At 37.7% G+C, this 16703-nt stretch overlaps 1 protein-coding gene across 1 annotated transcript; it reads right to left on the bottom strand.

Annotated features, from left to right (window-relative positions):
* Positions 1 to 652: 652 nt before the first annotated feature.
* On the bottom strand, positions 653 to 15058 carry ORP1D (OSBP(oxysterol binding protein)-related protein 1D). The gene is made up of 8 exons (XM_088986801.1): positions 13931 to 15058; positions 12699 to 13055; positions 11167 to 11254; positions 7387 to 7865; positions 3762 to 3917; positions 2969 to 3277; positions 2411 to 2755; positions 653 to 1075 (listed from the first exon to the last, which is right to left on the bottom strand). The coding sequence occupies exons 1-8, from the start codon at positions 14465 to 14467 to the stop codon at positions 899 to 901; spliced, it is 2448 nt and encodes an 815-aa protein (XP_088842927.1). The 5' UTR covers positions 14468 to 15058; the 3' UTR covers positions 653 to 898.
* Positions 15059 to 16703: the final 1645 nt, after the last annotated feature.

The raw sequence follows: 16703 nt of genomic DNA, 5'->3' as shown, positions 1-16703 counted from the left end.
TTTTTAATAGAATTGAAGTTGAATTCCTTACACAATTGGCGAGTTTTCCTAGTTCTTGTCTCTTTCATACTTCCATTTGAATGTACAACTAAGGAACTAGGAAGGTTCGCGGTCCAGAGAACTCGTAGATGACTTACAATCGTGGTTGTAAAACTCCCTTACGGCCCTCCAATAAAATACAGACACACCAGCTATGGGAATAGAAAGTGGAATTTCTTTCCCCCACTCACGAATTTGTGCGTCTATGTTTTTTTTTTATGGATTCACGAATTTGTGTTTCCACAGTGTTGCAACCAATCATCCCAACTCACAAGATATGTGAACTCACTTCTGATGGGACTTGAGCATTCAGTTCAGTTGAAAGCATTGATTGGGCATGGGTCAGAATAGTGTGGTACCCCTAATCCGATCCCAATCACTAAAAGGGTGAGACAGGCCGGATTAGATCGGGTTGATGTCAAGTCTAACCCAACCTGAGCTGTGGAACAGTGGAACCAACCCTAACCCTGGGCTCCATCAGATTGGGTTTGGGTTGACCCCAACTTCCCTACTTCCTTTTGCAACCTTAATTGTTTACCGCACAAATTGTGCACGAGAGCTTATTACTCCACATTCACGTCATAGCAGCTTGGACAGATACATTGGAAGGAAATCACGTGTAAACTGTTTATCTTAATTACTTTAGTATTAAAAAAAAAGGCATTTTTCAATTTTGATAGCCAGGAGTATACATTGCTCCCAAACCTGGGGAAAAATCAAAATTGATACCACGTATATATATTATAGAATAAATTAACTAGCTAGGAAGACCCATGATTCTAAGATCAACTAGGATCATAGATACATATATAGGAACCTAATGGAAAACATGAACTTTGACAACAATCAATGTGTCCTCTTACTTTTCCTCTGCACATGGAGAAGCTGCATCGCTACACTGTCCAAAAATATCTGGAATCCCATCCCATTTCCTCTTCTCCCTGGCTTCCCAATACCCACCTATGTAACGGTAACAGCCATCCTCGTCCTTTCTGAACCATCTTGGTTGCCACCCTCTCTCCTGCAACTTCCTTGCCTGTTTCACAAATGACACATGATTTTGTTCAAATTACACTTTAGCTGAGAAGGCACAACCCAAAAAGGAATATGGAAAGGTTTTAAATGATAAGATGATGAATTTGTGTTCTTCCACTAACAACTGCACTGAACAATAGTTTGTTCAGGAACCCCAGTCCGTGGGTAATATTATTGGAGCTTAGATAGAAAAGTAGTTAGTAACCCTGTGCTTCACCTCATTTATTTCTTCCTTTGTTTCTAATGCAATCTCCATACAGAAAATGGATGAAAAAAAAAAGGTCATTACTCATTGTTGGTCCCAGCTCTCTGGGGTCTTGGGAGGAGTTGAAGCATTTGATACCATTGACATGGAAAATCAGAGCATTGGTATGTTTGAAACATTTAAAAAAAAGAGGAAGAAAGAAATTACAGTAGAAACTGACCTTCAATTAATTCATCCAACAAAAGAAGGATCTGTTAAGTTTTTCCCTTTTCCCCAAGGTCTTTACATTACAGTAGTTTTTAAGAGTGATCACATTTCAAATTAGTGAAACAGGGAAAAACCTAAAAACCAGGGTCAGTTTTGGAAATCACTGTTGCAGTTAATGGCACAAGCATTCAAGAAAAGCCTTGCAATCAATGTTCAGAGAACTGGACTGGGCATAGAACCAGAGATCACGGGTCAGAGGTTCGACCGGGGTCAAACTGTGATGATGTGGCATATACATACTACGGGTCATATAAATATTATATATAATATGCTTTACAACTTTTAATGTACTTCAATATGGTGGATGGATGGTAAGCTTCTTAATTTTTAAAACAAATGACTAGGGTTCAAGCCTTTTAACTTACATTTCTTTAAAATACGTGCATAATAATGTAATATGTATAATATTTATCAAAAGATAATAATGTAATATGTATAATAAAGTCATTAATTAGCATAAGTAAAGAGGTGGATTAGTGGTAATTAAGTATCTATGAAAATAAGACGTCTTGAGTTCGAATCTTGTTAACAACATTTTAAAATTTCACTTATGTATGGACCCAGGATGTTTCATGAAACCGGGACCGGTTTTCCGGTTCAACCGGCCTTTCAGCCGGTTTTCAGCGGGTTTTGAGCAAGTCCAGTTATTGGGGTATGACCAAACTGGTCAAGGCCCCGTCCGGTTTTCTGAACACTGCTTGCAATGCTGTGCTCTCAATTGTCTAAAAAAGATGTACATTTCTGTTTATTTTAATAAAATTGTCTTTTCTTTGTTGCTGATCCAAAAAAGAAAGAAAGAAAAGCCTCCACAAGTGATGCAAACTCAGAGAATGTTAAGGAACAGAAGCATCCGTTGGAGTCTACCTGTCTTTGTAGCTGTTCAAGTCTGAGCTTCTCTGCATTTGCCAGTTCATATTCCCCATTCTCCAAAAGCCTTTGATCTGGCCTTAGTCTGGAATCAGTTGGAGGCAGCTTCTCCAGTAGGCCAGTTGTCAATTCATTCAAAGTAATTGCAAAAGGTGTGAGGTTGTATCGAGTTTGAGTGACTGATTTGTCTCGTTCCCATAACAACACAGCTTCTGACATGGGATCATACCCTTTTGGCTTTGTAGTAGGATCTCCCAGCACATAATACATTGCCTCATCCCATTTTCCAACCAACATTGCGACCTTGTTTCCAGTTCTATTATCCTGCACAAATCCTTGCACCTGCATGTGTATGTAAAAATCCCATCATTGATTTTTCTATTTGTCAGGTCAATAATGTCACATCCCTTTTTGTTCACATATAAAGCAAGATAAGAGGAAAAAAACAGAAATAGCAGAACACCAAAAATTGTTTTCAGTCAACACTTTATGGTCCTGAGAAAAAGAGGCTATATGTTTGCCCTCTCCTAATTTCACTTAAGAATACTCAAATACCTGGTGTGGATTTCGGTCAATTATTGACTGCTCTTTGAACTTGAGCTTGCAGGAGTAATTTCCACTGCCCTTGATGCGCATGGTGCCATAATGGTCACAGTAGATTTTACCCAGTATGATGTTGTAGATAGAAGTGGTGACTTTGCTCCATTGGAATGTCTCTCCATCTTCAAACTGAAGGGTCAGAACTCCAACAGGATCAAGCTGGATAGAGCGCCCCCAAAACTTGCCTTTGAGATTAGAATCTGCCCAAAATTTCCAGCCTCTCCCATCACAATGACAAGCAACAATCATTGGGTGGTGACTCACCTGAACCAAAGCCACGCGTTAAGACCAGACATTTCCTGGAAAAAATTGCACTCTGCCAAATTGTAGAATTGCATGTTTTGTTGAAAGATGGTCTAACTTTTTACTTCTGAGGTAAGAAATGAAGAGTAAGTAAAATAGAAGAAACCAAGAGTCGAGAGAAATGATGAGTTCCATCTTGATCTTTCTATATTATACGTCATAAAGTACCCCATAGTTGAGTTGGTCAGTCAACATCCCTTGCTTTGAGGCAGAGCATGGGTTCAAGCCCATGGAATGGTAGGCTCTCCATATTATTCTAGCGGTCATCGCATGCACCCAGCTAAGCTAACCCTACTAACCCTCTAACTAGATCTAGCTTATTCCCCACCCCTATGAGGTTAAACCCACATTCCACAACCAAATTATAAAAAAGAAGACATATATGATGGCTCACAAGGGAGAAATTCAGACATTAATAAAATGTTTTGAAAAGTGCAGGTATAACCTTTTCAGAGAAGAAACGGAGACCTTTGTCTGGATAGTCAGCCTCATATGTTTCCCCTAGTAGAGGATTGAAAGGCTTGCACTGCCGACCTTCTGTTGAAGCATATCCAGATACAGCAAAGGCTGCAATATTTAAAATTCTCATCAAGCTGTTCCCCTGCACCATGATGTTTGAACATAATCAGTGGACTCTAATTCAACCTTTCTCAAACACCAATTCTATTAAGTTGCTGCCATCAATTGAATGGATGGTCCAAAGCAGGGTTTGAGAGGGAAAAAATAGAACAAGATTTTTGCATGTGGCCAAATGATAGAAGAATTGGTCACACTTAAACATTATTCATTGACTAAACCACTCTACTGATCTTCAAGCATTTTCAGGTTTTTAAACTATAACTGAAAACATGGCAATAAAATCTGTATCAGCAAATGGTACACTGACAAACAAAAGATTAGATCTAGCTCAAACAGAAAAAAGAAAAACACAATTATAATCGATCTAAAGTTTAACTTTAATTTCTGGAGTGACAAGCTGATATTGAATATCTGCTGAGTACTGCAGAGTGCAATCTTTTAGAAACTAGCATAATAAAATTTATGGAACCAGAAGTTCTCACCACATTTGTGTCTTCATAATAATGCTGCAATCATGCTTGGGTGAGGTCCAAAAATGGAAATTCAGGATACATTAGTACGATGACATTGTCCTGTCCACATAAAGGAAACCACTACCCCATCATATGAATGCACCGAAACTAAGGGACTAGTACCCAGCACAGTTTGTTTGAGATTGAAAAGGCACTGTTGGGCTTAACCTAACAATGGTCATCAATGACCTAACAGCTTTGGAGAAGCACAAAAGAAGTAGGTTCTGCAGGGAAAAGGGAGCAAGTGGGTTGAGGAAAAGATGGTGGACATCCACATGATCGTTGAGCCAGAGAACATGTATATGGCACCTTCTGTGGTTCTTATGCATCCTCCTTTTCTACTAGTGCAAGGCCTGAACCCCTGTTGGCTCAGCTTAAATTCCAGGCAGGTTGAGCAAATTGTCACCAGAATAGATTGGACCCAACTTCAATTTCTTCACCCAAATTTCAATTTATGCTGGGTATTACTCAACCACTTCCAAACCAAAAGAAGCCCAGTTCACACTCTCACAAATACATTGGATCAAAATTATAGTTCTCAAGGCAATGCCTAGGCAAATATGTGCATATTGGGGCTCGCCTAGTCCAAACGCAAAGCTTTTTTACATTAGGCTTTATAATATTTTTATACTTTTATTTTCTGGGTTTAAAATATTAAAATATCCAGTGATACACCATATCCTTCCATTACAATCTATTAAAAAAAAACATATTATTCTATTTATTACTTCATAAACCAATAGTTTTTTTCTCATTTTCTAGGGTTCAATTGACGTACAAATTTGAAGGACTCAAAGATTTGAAGCAATCAGAGGTTGAATTTGAAGACCTTAACTTGTAAACAAGGAAGACCAACTGAAATAGAGGCTCGACCCTATTTGCTAATGTTGTTCATTCATTCATCCTAATAAAAGATATTTTTTAAAAGATAATTAAAATTATACAATCATTTTTTAGGGATTAAGAATTAAGACCCTAAGATGGACTTGTTTGGGCTTGCCTCAAGGGGCAGGGTGCAAAAGTGGCTTGTAGAATTAGGATGAAAGATGTAACATCACATTTGAAATGATGCAATTGAGAAAGAAATAAAGAAATTAAAAGTTTGGCATGCTTGAATATGGTTTGCATGCTATTTTTGTTTTATTTTTGCATTTTCACTTTGAATATGTTTTATATGTTATGTTTATGTATTTAAATTTGAGTTATAAGCTTTTTTTTAATATTTAGTTTAAAATTAAATTAAATACTACTTTCAATATTTTCTTAATTTATTTTGAATTTTTAAATTTTTTTTGCAATTTTTATTTCTTTCTTTTTTAATTTTTGCCTTACTTCAAAAATGCGTGCGGCTTGCCTTGTGCCTTGGGCACAAAATGGCCTTTGTGCTTCTAAAACACTGGCCCCCCTCCCCCAAGTCATCACTTAGGCAACACCTACGTGACTAAGTGTTCCCCTCTCGCCTAAGCTTCACCTTTGCACCTTCACAACTATGATAAAATCACCTACCAAAAGAGCATTGCCTACAAACCTGCAAAATTCTTTTTCACTGTAGTGGTGGTGGGGATTGGGGGGGAAGGATTTACTCCCCTCCATCTACAAATCGTTCCTCCTTTTCATCTTTCTTTCAACATGAGAAAAGAGAAACCACTTAACTGCATTCATCTACTTAACTGCATTCATCTCCCAAGCCAACATTCAAAAAAATTTGCACAAGAGATATTTTTTCCAAGAAAGCAAAACTGCACCAAAATGTTGTCAACAGATACAGACATCCAGTGCCCTGAAATAAAAGGGGAGAGCCGTGAGGATTGTAGGCATAATAATAGCCAAAAGGAACAGAGGCAATGCTTTCAAGTTCCAGGAATGCTGCTAGAGATGAAAGGTTTGTCTATAAAACACCCTAACTAGATCCAATAGATCCCTGCTGAGATTCCAATCTAAGGATGTACTTCAAATGTTTTCCAATATGTCCAACTTTCAATGATCTGAACCTCAGGCACCAGGGCTCTGATTGCATCAGGGTCAGTACCCAACACCATAATGCACTTGGACAAACCCGAAAAACTCACACTCAGACTTCAATAGATTAGTGGCAAGCTTTGATAGTTAGAGTTATGACCTATCCTTGGATTGAGAATGAAGCCCCCCCCCCCCGGCGGCTAACTGCAAGGTTGGTGGAGGGACTATCCATGGAAAGTCCTTCCCGTCCACATTGCCTAGCCTTAGCACCTCCAAGCCCTGGGGTATTGTACTTAGGATTCAGACAACCCCGAAAGCACACAGATAGAATTCAATAGATTAGTGGCAGTGCGAAGTCTTTGATAATTATGACCTATCCTTGGAATGAGAATGAAGCCCCCCAACCCCTTGCTAGCTGCAGGGTTGGTGGAGGGACCCATGGATAGACCTATCCATCTAGTCACCTAGGCTTAGCAACCCCAAGGCCTCAGATGGTGTATATTTCATCACTTTGCATATGAGTGATATGTGCATTATATCATAATGGAGATATATATTCAGTCAAAGAAAAAGATTCAAGACAGGAATGGGCATTTTATTGGTTATAAAATTTCTAATGCCTTTCCAACAATGTTCCGGGCCAATCCTCACAAAAATCAGAAATAAAATGTTTTAGATATGGATTGCAGATCCTCCCTAAGAACCTATCTACTAGAATTTCCATTTGAATTTAACAGTTGAATTTTACATGCTCCTCAATTGTATAACATAAAAAAGAGGCCATATAAATTATGGAGCAAACAAAAAAGAAACAATTCATCAAGCTCAGAGTATAACCCTATGTTTTTGGACAAGGTAGACAAGTGAATGGAAAATTGACATGAATGATGAAGACTATTTTTGACAGAACTTATATACTTAATACTAAGACCACAATACCGGCTACTTGGGTTAAAATGAAACAAGAGCATGCGCTTAAGAAACTGCTGCCACAAATGAGAGAACAGTTGAGGACCTGACCTGTTTGCCCCACTCCAATGCTCGATCAACCAAGTATGTATACTCCAGATCTTCAAAGCATTTTTGCAATGAAGAAAGTGGCTCATTGAAGTAAACAGGGAGACAAACACCAGATAGGTCTTTTCCAATATTTTCTTTAATTATTGACCATAGGCCAACTGGTTTCTCTTTTTCCTTGGGTTCAGGTAATCTGTCCCTTCTTTTGACATAGGGGTATTCAATGGCCTTGATCTCCATATCATCATCACGCATACGATCAGAAAACAAAGAGTTTCTATCGTATGCCGAGGCACTACAGGCTTTTCCCAAGGAATCCCTACTGCGGTAGGAAGCACTTCTTAGAGACTCTGAAGACAAAAAATCAGTTGTATCAAAAAATATTCCATCATCTTCATCAGTTTCAACATCCACTCCATCTTGACTTTCATTATCTGCATCAGAATCACTTGCGCTGCCTTCAGACATGATTGAATAGAAATCTGAGACATTAGAAGAAAAGAAGAAATCCATAAGATTTTTAGAAATTATATATAGAGTGGTTTACATGTTTTAATTATCCAAAAGATAGCAAGTTGTTTTTACAGTATAACAGATTGGTTTCAAAAAAGAATGCAGAACACCCTAGATGAAATTGCATCCAACTAGTTAAAACGATTTCATCATAAAGAAAATAAAAATACTTCATCATTATGCCAATACAAATAGAAGTGGCAATTTTTTACCCAACCTACTCGACCCACCTATTTAAACTCTCCAAACCCACTTATCTTATTTACTTGGCGGTTTGTTATGGGCTGATAATCCATTTGGATCAGGCTTAGGTGGGTGGGTTGGGTTGGGTATTGGTATTGGGTACCTTGACCCCCTTGGTTAGCTGTGGAGTCACATGTAACCCGATATGCCAGCCACTCACATGGAACTGCAAGTGAATAAATAATTGAAAGGAAAAAAATATAATGACTAAGTGAATGATTAAATTGATGAGAATGCCCTCCACCTCTTTGCCATGGAAGCAGTGAAAAAGTTAATTGTTTTGCCATGAGAAAGTCCTCCTTTGGATTTTACTTGCATCTTTTAAAAATAGTTTTTATTTGTTTCCCCAAATACATTTGTTCCCTGTTTTGCGTGTGGCATTGTGACTGGTAATTCTCAACATGGAGCAATGGCATTCCTCTTGCCTTTCCAGGGTATTGTACCACATAATCTAAATGTGTAATATGTTCATGAATCCTGACTAGCCATTATCTCAGTCCTGTGAAACTTTCATCCTGAACTGTTCAACACAGAAAAATTAAATGGATGTTCCAGATTGATTTAAACCATGCATCAGCTGTCCTAAAAGCAATCCCAAGTTGCACATGCATGCATTTGTTGCTTTCCACAAATGTTGACTCATCTAATTTGGTTTCTACAGTGCTACCAATAAAAGGTGCTTTTCAAATATAGAACATTGCACCAATCCTGCACACAAGAGGTTCCAGATACGTGGTGTTAGGCATTACTTGTACAGTTGATCAGCAGTGATTACTTAAACCTTAAGATGAGATGGTCACTTGGCATCCCTCCAAATATGGAGGTGTAAAATCAAACCCGTTTAACTGCAGGTCTCCAAGGTTCCTGCCTCTTACATATCAAATCCTAACTTTTCAAGTGTCGCCCTTTGATAATGGATGACCTAAAGTTAAAAAACCACCTAAACCCAGCAACCACACAAATGCTTTGACCCTGGAAGAACAGGATTTCCATCTCTACTTCTTTCAACCAGATTTCATCATCTACATCATAATTTACAATCAATCTTTTAATGCTCCAACCTGTGAAGCAGAAATATAAATTTCCCCAACTCTCCATCCATCAAAGGACAGCTACATCATACAACATTATCTCTCCTTTCAAGACATTAACTGCTTATATCATTAGCATTCAATTTATAGTATCAGTCATAAATCACATTATCTACCTTCTCCATGCCATTCATCTTCCCAAAGTCTCACCCTATAACCATCCCCAACAAGAAATTTCATATAGCCTGCAAATTCAAGTATTTGAAGTTGGACATAAAAAATGTTAGATGCTAATGGCATTGAATGTCCATGGTCAATTGAAAGCTACTTGACCCTGTGTGGTATCTACAGTGAAAGTGGCAAAATAAATGATCAATGATTGAATGTGGATCTTCATTCCATATTTTGCTGTAACTTTTGTCCTAAGTTTGTGTAGACTTGTTGCAAAAAATTGCACTAATTCCCTTCCCACTCCCCGATATCCCTTAATATCTTTCCCTTTCTTGGTTGGTATGAAACAAAAAGAGATTTATCAATAAAGGAACCCACTAGTTACACAATCAAAAAAATAGGATGGGCATGACCATGACCATGACCATACAACATCCCCACCCCCATTGGTGGGGTGGACAACTAACAAGGTTAATGATCAAAATAGAAACAACAAAAGCAAAAAACTATCCTGGAGGGACCAACCCCCCCCCCCCCAACATTGGTAGGTTGATCGGGGTATTAGGATGGATAACTAACAAGGTTGATAATCAAAATAGAAACCATAAAAGAAAAAAAATTATCCTGGAAGGACCAACCCCCCCCCCAGAAAAACATTTCTGTTTTTTGTCATTTTCATGTTACAGAAAACTGTATTTGCTTAGTTGATTCTATACTAGTTAAGGAAAGGAATACCTGATTTTCCCTGTGCAGCAAGTTAATTAACCTAAGATATGTCTTAAAGGTGGTGCAAGTCAAATTCCAGTTCCAGGCTTTTCAACATAGTCCAACGTAAAGCTTGTGCTGCCCAGTTTTTGGTTGGAAACATATAGATATTTTGTTAAAACAAAATGTTGTCTAAGAAGCAGGTTCTGATTCTAAGAACATTATGCTGTTTGTGCAGGATTAAGAGTTGTAAAGATGTTGAATGCATGAGTAAGAGAATAGAAAGTTAATTGGTTTTAAATGTTCTGAAAATCATAACTGTATCATAAATCATAAAGAAAGTTGAATCAAATCATGAATTGCATCATAAATCATAAGATTTTTTTTTCACAAATTTGTCAAAAATACAAAACAGATATGCTAAAAATCTAAATATGTACATATAAAGAAAAGTGATTTTACCCCATTTTTAATCCATATCTACCATATAATACTACCACTTTAAAATAGAAGTCTACAATTAAATAATCAAGTTTGACTTGAAAGTCAAATAATCCAATGCAATGGCTCTTTAACATACATATAATGGAAAAGAAACTCAATATATGATCTTTTTTTATATAAATGAATGGTGTTTTTATTAAAGAGAGTTAGAAATAGTACAATCACCCTAAGGGGAGGGCATGGGATGTTACCTCTCCTTAAGGATGATTCCAAACCCAACAAATAAGTTTCTATTAAGGTCTGTAAAACAAGTCTCCCTTGACAAAACTAAACAGAAGTGAAGAAACGACAAAGTAGAGAATTAATTCTAATTGAATTTGAATCACATGAATCATATAAATTGTAAGATTCATGAATCATAGGATTCAAACAAAATTTGTAAGATTTTTGAGAAGGATCCATACAATAGATTCAAATTGAAACACTTGAGATTCATGAATCATATCATAAATTGTAAGATTTCCATAACTTTAATTACATGAGATGATAAAGTCAAACAATCACAAGAAAATCGAATTTTGTTCATATAAATATCATTGAGCAGTTCAAAATATCTCCATGAAGAAATCTGACATCACACAAATGAGATCTATGGATGTCCAAAAGCATTACTAACCACTGAATCTTCCATTCCCTTGTCCACAATAGGACTCACGCTCCTTTGTTTCATCCACTACAGTAGTTTCCAGTTCTACCTTCTCTGTCTGGAAAAGAAAAATACAAGGACAAATTGGTCAAGTGATTCCATCTAAATGATCAGTTTTTCCATGGCCTGACCTGGCAAGATAGAAACAGAAAGAAGGGGAAAGAATACAGACAAATGTGGAAAAGAGGAAGTATTTGGTGTAAGCTCTTATAAATCTGGAAGTAGAAAAACAGCAAAGAGTTACACCCAATCAATTCCAAGAAATGCAAGATATTATTGGTTAAGTTGTTAATTAAATGTTATAAATAGCACACTAAGTGCACTATGCAAATATTTGACAATCAACAAAAAAAGCTCAAGTAACAACCGAATAAATGGTTAGCAGAGTTGGAATCCATTTGAAATGACAAACAAATATTAAACTCATAAGGGAACTAAGAAAAATAGTCCAACAAATATATCTTGCATGGTATCCATGCTTTACAGCAACTTTATATCTACCAAGTTGGACTTAGTTAATATGCTGCATTACTACTCAAAACAACGAGGAAACATCTGTAGCAACAACTTGCTTAAAGTAAAAATTCTGTCAACAAAAATTGGCAACCTTATCTTTGGCAATAATTTAATGAAAAAACGTCATACCATGTAGGTAGGAAACATAGAGGCATAAGTTCAGACAATGACATACAAAATAATACAAAGTTAACCTAAGAATGTGACATATTTGATTTAATGAGATTTTGAATGAGTAAACACAATTCAGCAATTCCTTGGGCTGCATTTATTTCAAGTATATAAGTGGACTGGGTGTAAATTTTGTACCTAGTTCCCACTTTCCCTTGTTTGTTTTGCATACACCTTTTCCACTTATGGCTCAGATTGGGAAGACTGCAAATACAAATATGTACAGTACAAATACAAGGTTTAGAAATATAATATACAAGGTTTTGCACTGTACATATTTGTATTTGTGCTCTTACCAAACTGAGCCTATGGGGAGAGAATTTTTCACTGGGACCACATTATTTTCATCTCCATTGGTGTAAAATGTTCATCCCAAAAAGTGATGCAAATTTTACATCCCTTCCTATAATATACAAGGTTTTGCACTGTACATATTTGTATTTGTGCTCTTACCAAACTGAGCCTATGGGGAGAGAATTTTTCACTGGGACCACATTATTTTCATCTCCATTGGTGTAAAATGTTCATCCCAAAAAGTGATGCAAATTTTACATCCCTTCCTCTGCCATCCTCTCCCATGTAAATCTGAGACCATATCATTTTATTACACACTTTGCTTCCAAACTAACAAAGTAATATCTGAACAAAAAAAATATATGATTTTACTCGCTTCATTTATCTAATGAACATTTTATCTGGTACAACAAAGCAAACACTGAAACACAAACTTATACAAACAATCATCCAACGTCATTCTTTGGAAAGACAACCTTTAAGCATTGCCATACTGGAAAGAAGTGCACAAAGGGAAATACCTCTAACAGCCTCAATGTGTCAAGCAGGACAATATGTTTACGTTGAAGAGCTTTCAACTGATTTTGCAGCTCAGAGACTTCCAAGAGCATAATAGATTCACAGTCTTTGATGACCACTTCACTCAGTCCTTCCTGTTGTAATCGCGATCGTAGCTTGTCAGTAGATATCACAATGTCATCCATGGGTGCAAAATCACTGCTCGAGAGCATCCTTGGGAAAAGATCTTTAGCAGACAGCAATGCCTCAACCCATGCTGCCCTGTCTTCTCTTGACAAACATCGCAAATGGAGGGTCTTAGTGCCCGTGAATATGGAGAGTCTCTTATCATCTGACTTGCTTGCACGAATTGATGAAACCTGTATATAACATTATCTAAAACTTGCTCACCACTTGAAAGCAGGAAATGGTGATAGATAGAGCTATGCAAACATATAAATTGACACATAAAATGAAAATTATGCACACACAGGCTAATAAAAAATGGATAAATGCATATGAAAAGAATACCTGCATATATTCACTTGTGATGATGTGAGAGTGCATATGATATGTAAGTAAATTGGTCTCCATTCCCCCTCCATCAGGAAGCAGTAAACTCATAATTATAGGTATTTAATAAAACTAGGAATTCACTTATGTGTTAGATTGAATAGATCTTTCATATGCAATAAGCATACGATATTAGATTGGTAAGCTCTTCTGCTGAGGAACCTTGTCCCCTATTTATTTCATTCTCTACAAAGGCACGTCTAGAGGTCATCAAATAATTCCAAGGATATAAGAAAAATGAAGCTTGAATACATCTTACATGTACAGGTTGTACGAGTATTTTCAACACAATCCTCTGGTTTGACTTCAACAAGAAACTGACTCTGGTACTGGATCACCTAATATCCATCATTCCCCTTGGAAATGATTCGATCGTGATTCATGACAGTAACAAACTTCAAAGTACCCCAGGAAAAAGAAATGGAAGTAACACCCTATACTTGATAACTTGAATATTGATGCATACAGTAAACGAGTAAGTATAATGTGATAAAAAAAATATCAGAAATGTAGTGGAAGGAGGTATTGAACCTTCAAATGTAAACTAGATACTATCCTCATAAAATTAGTTCTCTTTCTTCCATTTAAGGAAGGCCAAGCACCATGATCGTGCAACTAACTTCGTTCACAATAGCACCTTGCACTTATTAAAATTAAATGGTAAGAGGAAAGTGGATTGAACCTTCAAATGTATCTCTCCGAATGGTTTCCACCGCTTGGTAGATCCGCGTAAGCCATTGCTACAACTGGCCTTTCTCATATACCTTAATGAATCCTCTCCGATCACCTTAACACCCTTTTCTCTTGCAGGACTCATCAAAATCTTGTCCGGCCCATGGACCTTATAATAAGAAAGAACCCCGTCCTCGAGCACGAACCACCTAGACCTCCATCCTTTGCCGTAATTCACCCACTTGTAAAGAATTCCAGCTACACTGCCATTCACAGCACCATTAGCGCAACAGCCCTTGGAATCTCTGGTTTCCACAATCGCATCTTCTAGCTTATGATTCGCTGCAGCAGAGGCAGCAGAAACGGCAGACACTCTACAGTCCGAATCAGCACCCACGGACGAGACTTGAGTTGAAAAACTCTGCTTGTTCGAACCAAATCCAACACTTCTAACAGAGTTGTCGTACCCTATTGCAGATTTTGCTACCCCTGGGTTACTCCGGTCTCGATCGATCGAAACCGGCGCAATGCAGCACAAAGGATTCATAGCAATAAAATAAGATCAATCCACCAAACAACTCAAACGTCAAAAGAAACAAGGCCAACAAAGGAAACAAATTTTTGACAAACAGAACGGAAACCACGATCAATCCCGTCTCATCTCATCGGAATCTTTCTCGAAATGCTGCAGCTGAAGAAAAGCTATCTCTCAGACATCTCCATTGACGGAGAGAAACCCTAGATTGGAGAAGATAGGTTGTGAAATCGGTCCACTCCGCCGAGAAAAACAGCACCCGATCGGAGGTCGAAAGGGTGAGCCTTCCGAAACTTTTCCGAAATGACATAAGAACGACACGGTACGAACAGTAAGTGGATCAGACGATCAACCTGAGGGGAGAGAGAGAGAGAGAGAGAGAGAGACAGTTATAACTCGCTGTAGATGCAATTCAGAGCAATTAAGCTTGCAGACTGCAATAGATCCATTAAATTCGCTGATCAGTGTGCAACAGTGTAGTTTGAAAAATACTAAAAGGCAGTGCCCAAAAAAATAAGACCGTTCGGAACCGGTGGTGGACCGTCGGACCGGGGGCTGTATTCATCTTCGGCCTATTTTACACAGCTAACGTGCGCCATAGGGAGTATGCGTAAGCGTAATGATCACTTGGGTGGAGCTTTGTTCGTTGGGTTGGAAAAAAAATGCGGGTGGCCCCTACAAAGCACAAGCCCCTTCGGTTTTTTTTGGTTGGTTCGAGACAAACAGATTGAAATATCCATTAGAATGACGAATATACCCATATTGTTCACGTCTTTGCAGAGGAAGTTGCGGGACGCCCATTTTGGGTGTTTTCGAGATTTTCAGGCTAATGAAAATGATTAGCGCACAAGGTAAGGGATGACGAGTTTAGAAGGATCTATAATGTGTGGTGAGTCATGACTCATGAGTGTGTAAGCGCGGTGTATAGGCAGGTGGGGAGGGCAAACGTACGACATGCTTTTAAAGGTGGGAAAGAAAGCAAAATGTTGTAATTTTTATTGGTGGAGATGTAAGATCCGATCACCTCGATCCATCTCCGTTATTCACTTGGTGGGGTCACCTTTGCAAATCAACGAATATCCAACTTTTTTGTAGTTTTCAATTAACTTGTTTCGTCACATCGTGGAGGCATATGATCATGATCACATGCAGCTTAACAAGTGGCCCACCATTTTTAAGGTCTGCAATTTTCGGAAATAAATATTCCTATGTCATTTGCTTTGAATACTTTGTATTTTTGGCCACGTGTTTTCATCTATATCCAGGATTTTTTTCTCATTAGAAAAAAAAAAAAAGATCCAGGATTATTTATTGTGCCTTCGAAAAAAAATAATAAATTCATACAGTAACCGGGGGGCTTCAAGAAAAATACACTTAGGGGTGGTGATTATACTTGTTCATGGGCCGGGTGGTCCGATGGGCCGGCCCGGCCAGTCTCCCAGATGAGCTTGAACAGGCTTTTTGGCTCGCGGACTTAACCTCGGGCCAAAAAGCTCGGCCCACATAAAATTCGAGCCGAGCTCGGGCTTTGCCAAAATAACCCGGCCGGACTTATAGTTAAACTTAAGTAAAAACCCTATGTGATGTCCATTTGAATAAATTTTTTGATTTGAAAATGTTGTTGATTCACTTGTAAGCCCATTATTCATTTAAATAAGAGAAAAAAACACCTAAATTAAAATAGAAAATGTCCATTTGAATAGAGAAAATTTTGAATTTCTTTTATTAGGTCGGGCTTCGAGCTTTTTATCAGGGCCAGGCTCGGGCCCAAGTTGTAGGCCCATTGGTTGGGCCGGGCTCAAGCTCGGGCCTAATATTTTTCTGTTAATAAAGAGTCAAAGCCCGGCCCGGCCCATGAACAAGTCTAGTGGTGATGCTTTATCCTCCCAATTTTGTTTTGTGACTAAATTTTTTTATTTCACCACTTTGCCCATCGTTACCATTCCGTCACCATTATACTCAGTAATGGTCGCTTATGAAAGACATATAACAAACAAAATTAAATTTATAGTTGTATATAAAATAAATAAATGGTATTCCCAAATATATGAAGCATATGGGATTGATTTTGATACACACCCAATACTTAAAAATGTAAAAAAAAATAATTGCATGTATTTCTATATGGATCTTGATTTTTGAATACTTTTTGAGGTATTCAAATGCGTATAAAATAAATTTGTATAGTGTAAATACATACAAGATAATACAAAATATAAAGTTTTGATAAGGCTCGATTTAGAATGAG

This window comes from Nelumbo lutea, chromosome 4, assembly GCF_056320005.1.
Source record: "Nelumbo lutea isolate HS-2025 chromosome 4, American lotus-T2T, whole genome shotgun sequence".
Lineage (NCBI taxonomy): Eukaryota > Viridiplantae > Streptophyta > Magnoliopsida > Proteales > Nelumbonaceae > Nelumbo > Nelumbo lutea.
The sequence above is the reverse complement of the archived record's forward strand: the minus strand, read 5'-3'. Positions and strand labels throughout refer to the sequence as shown.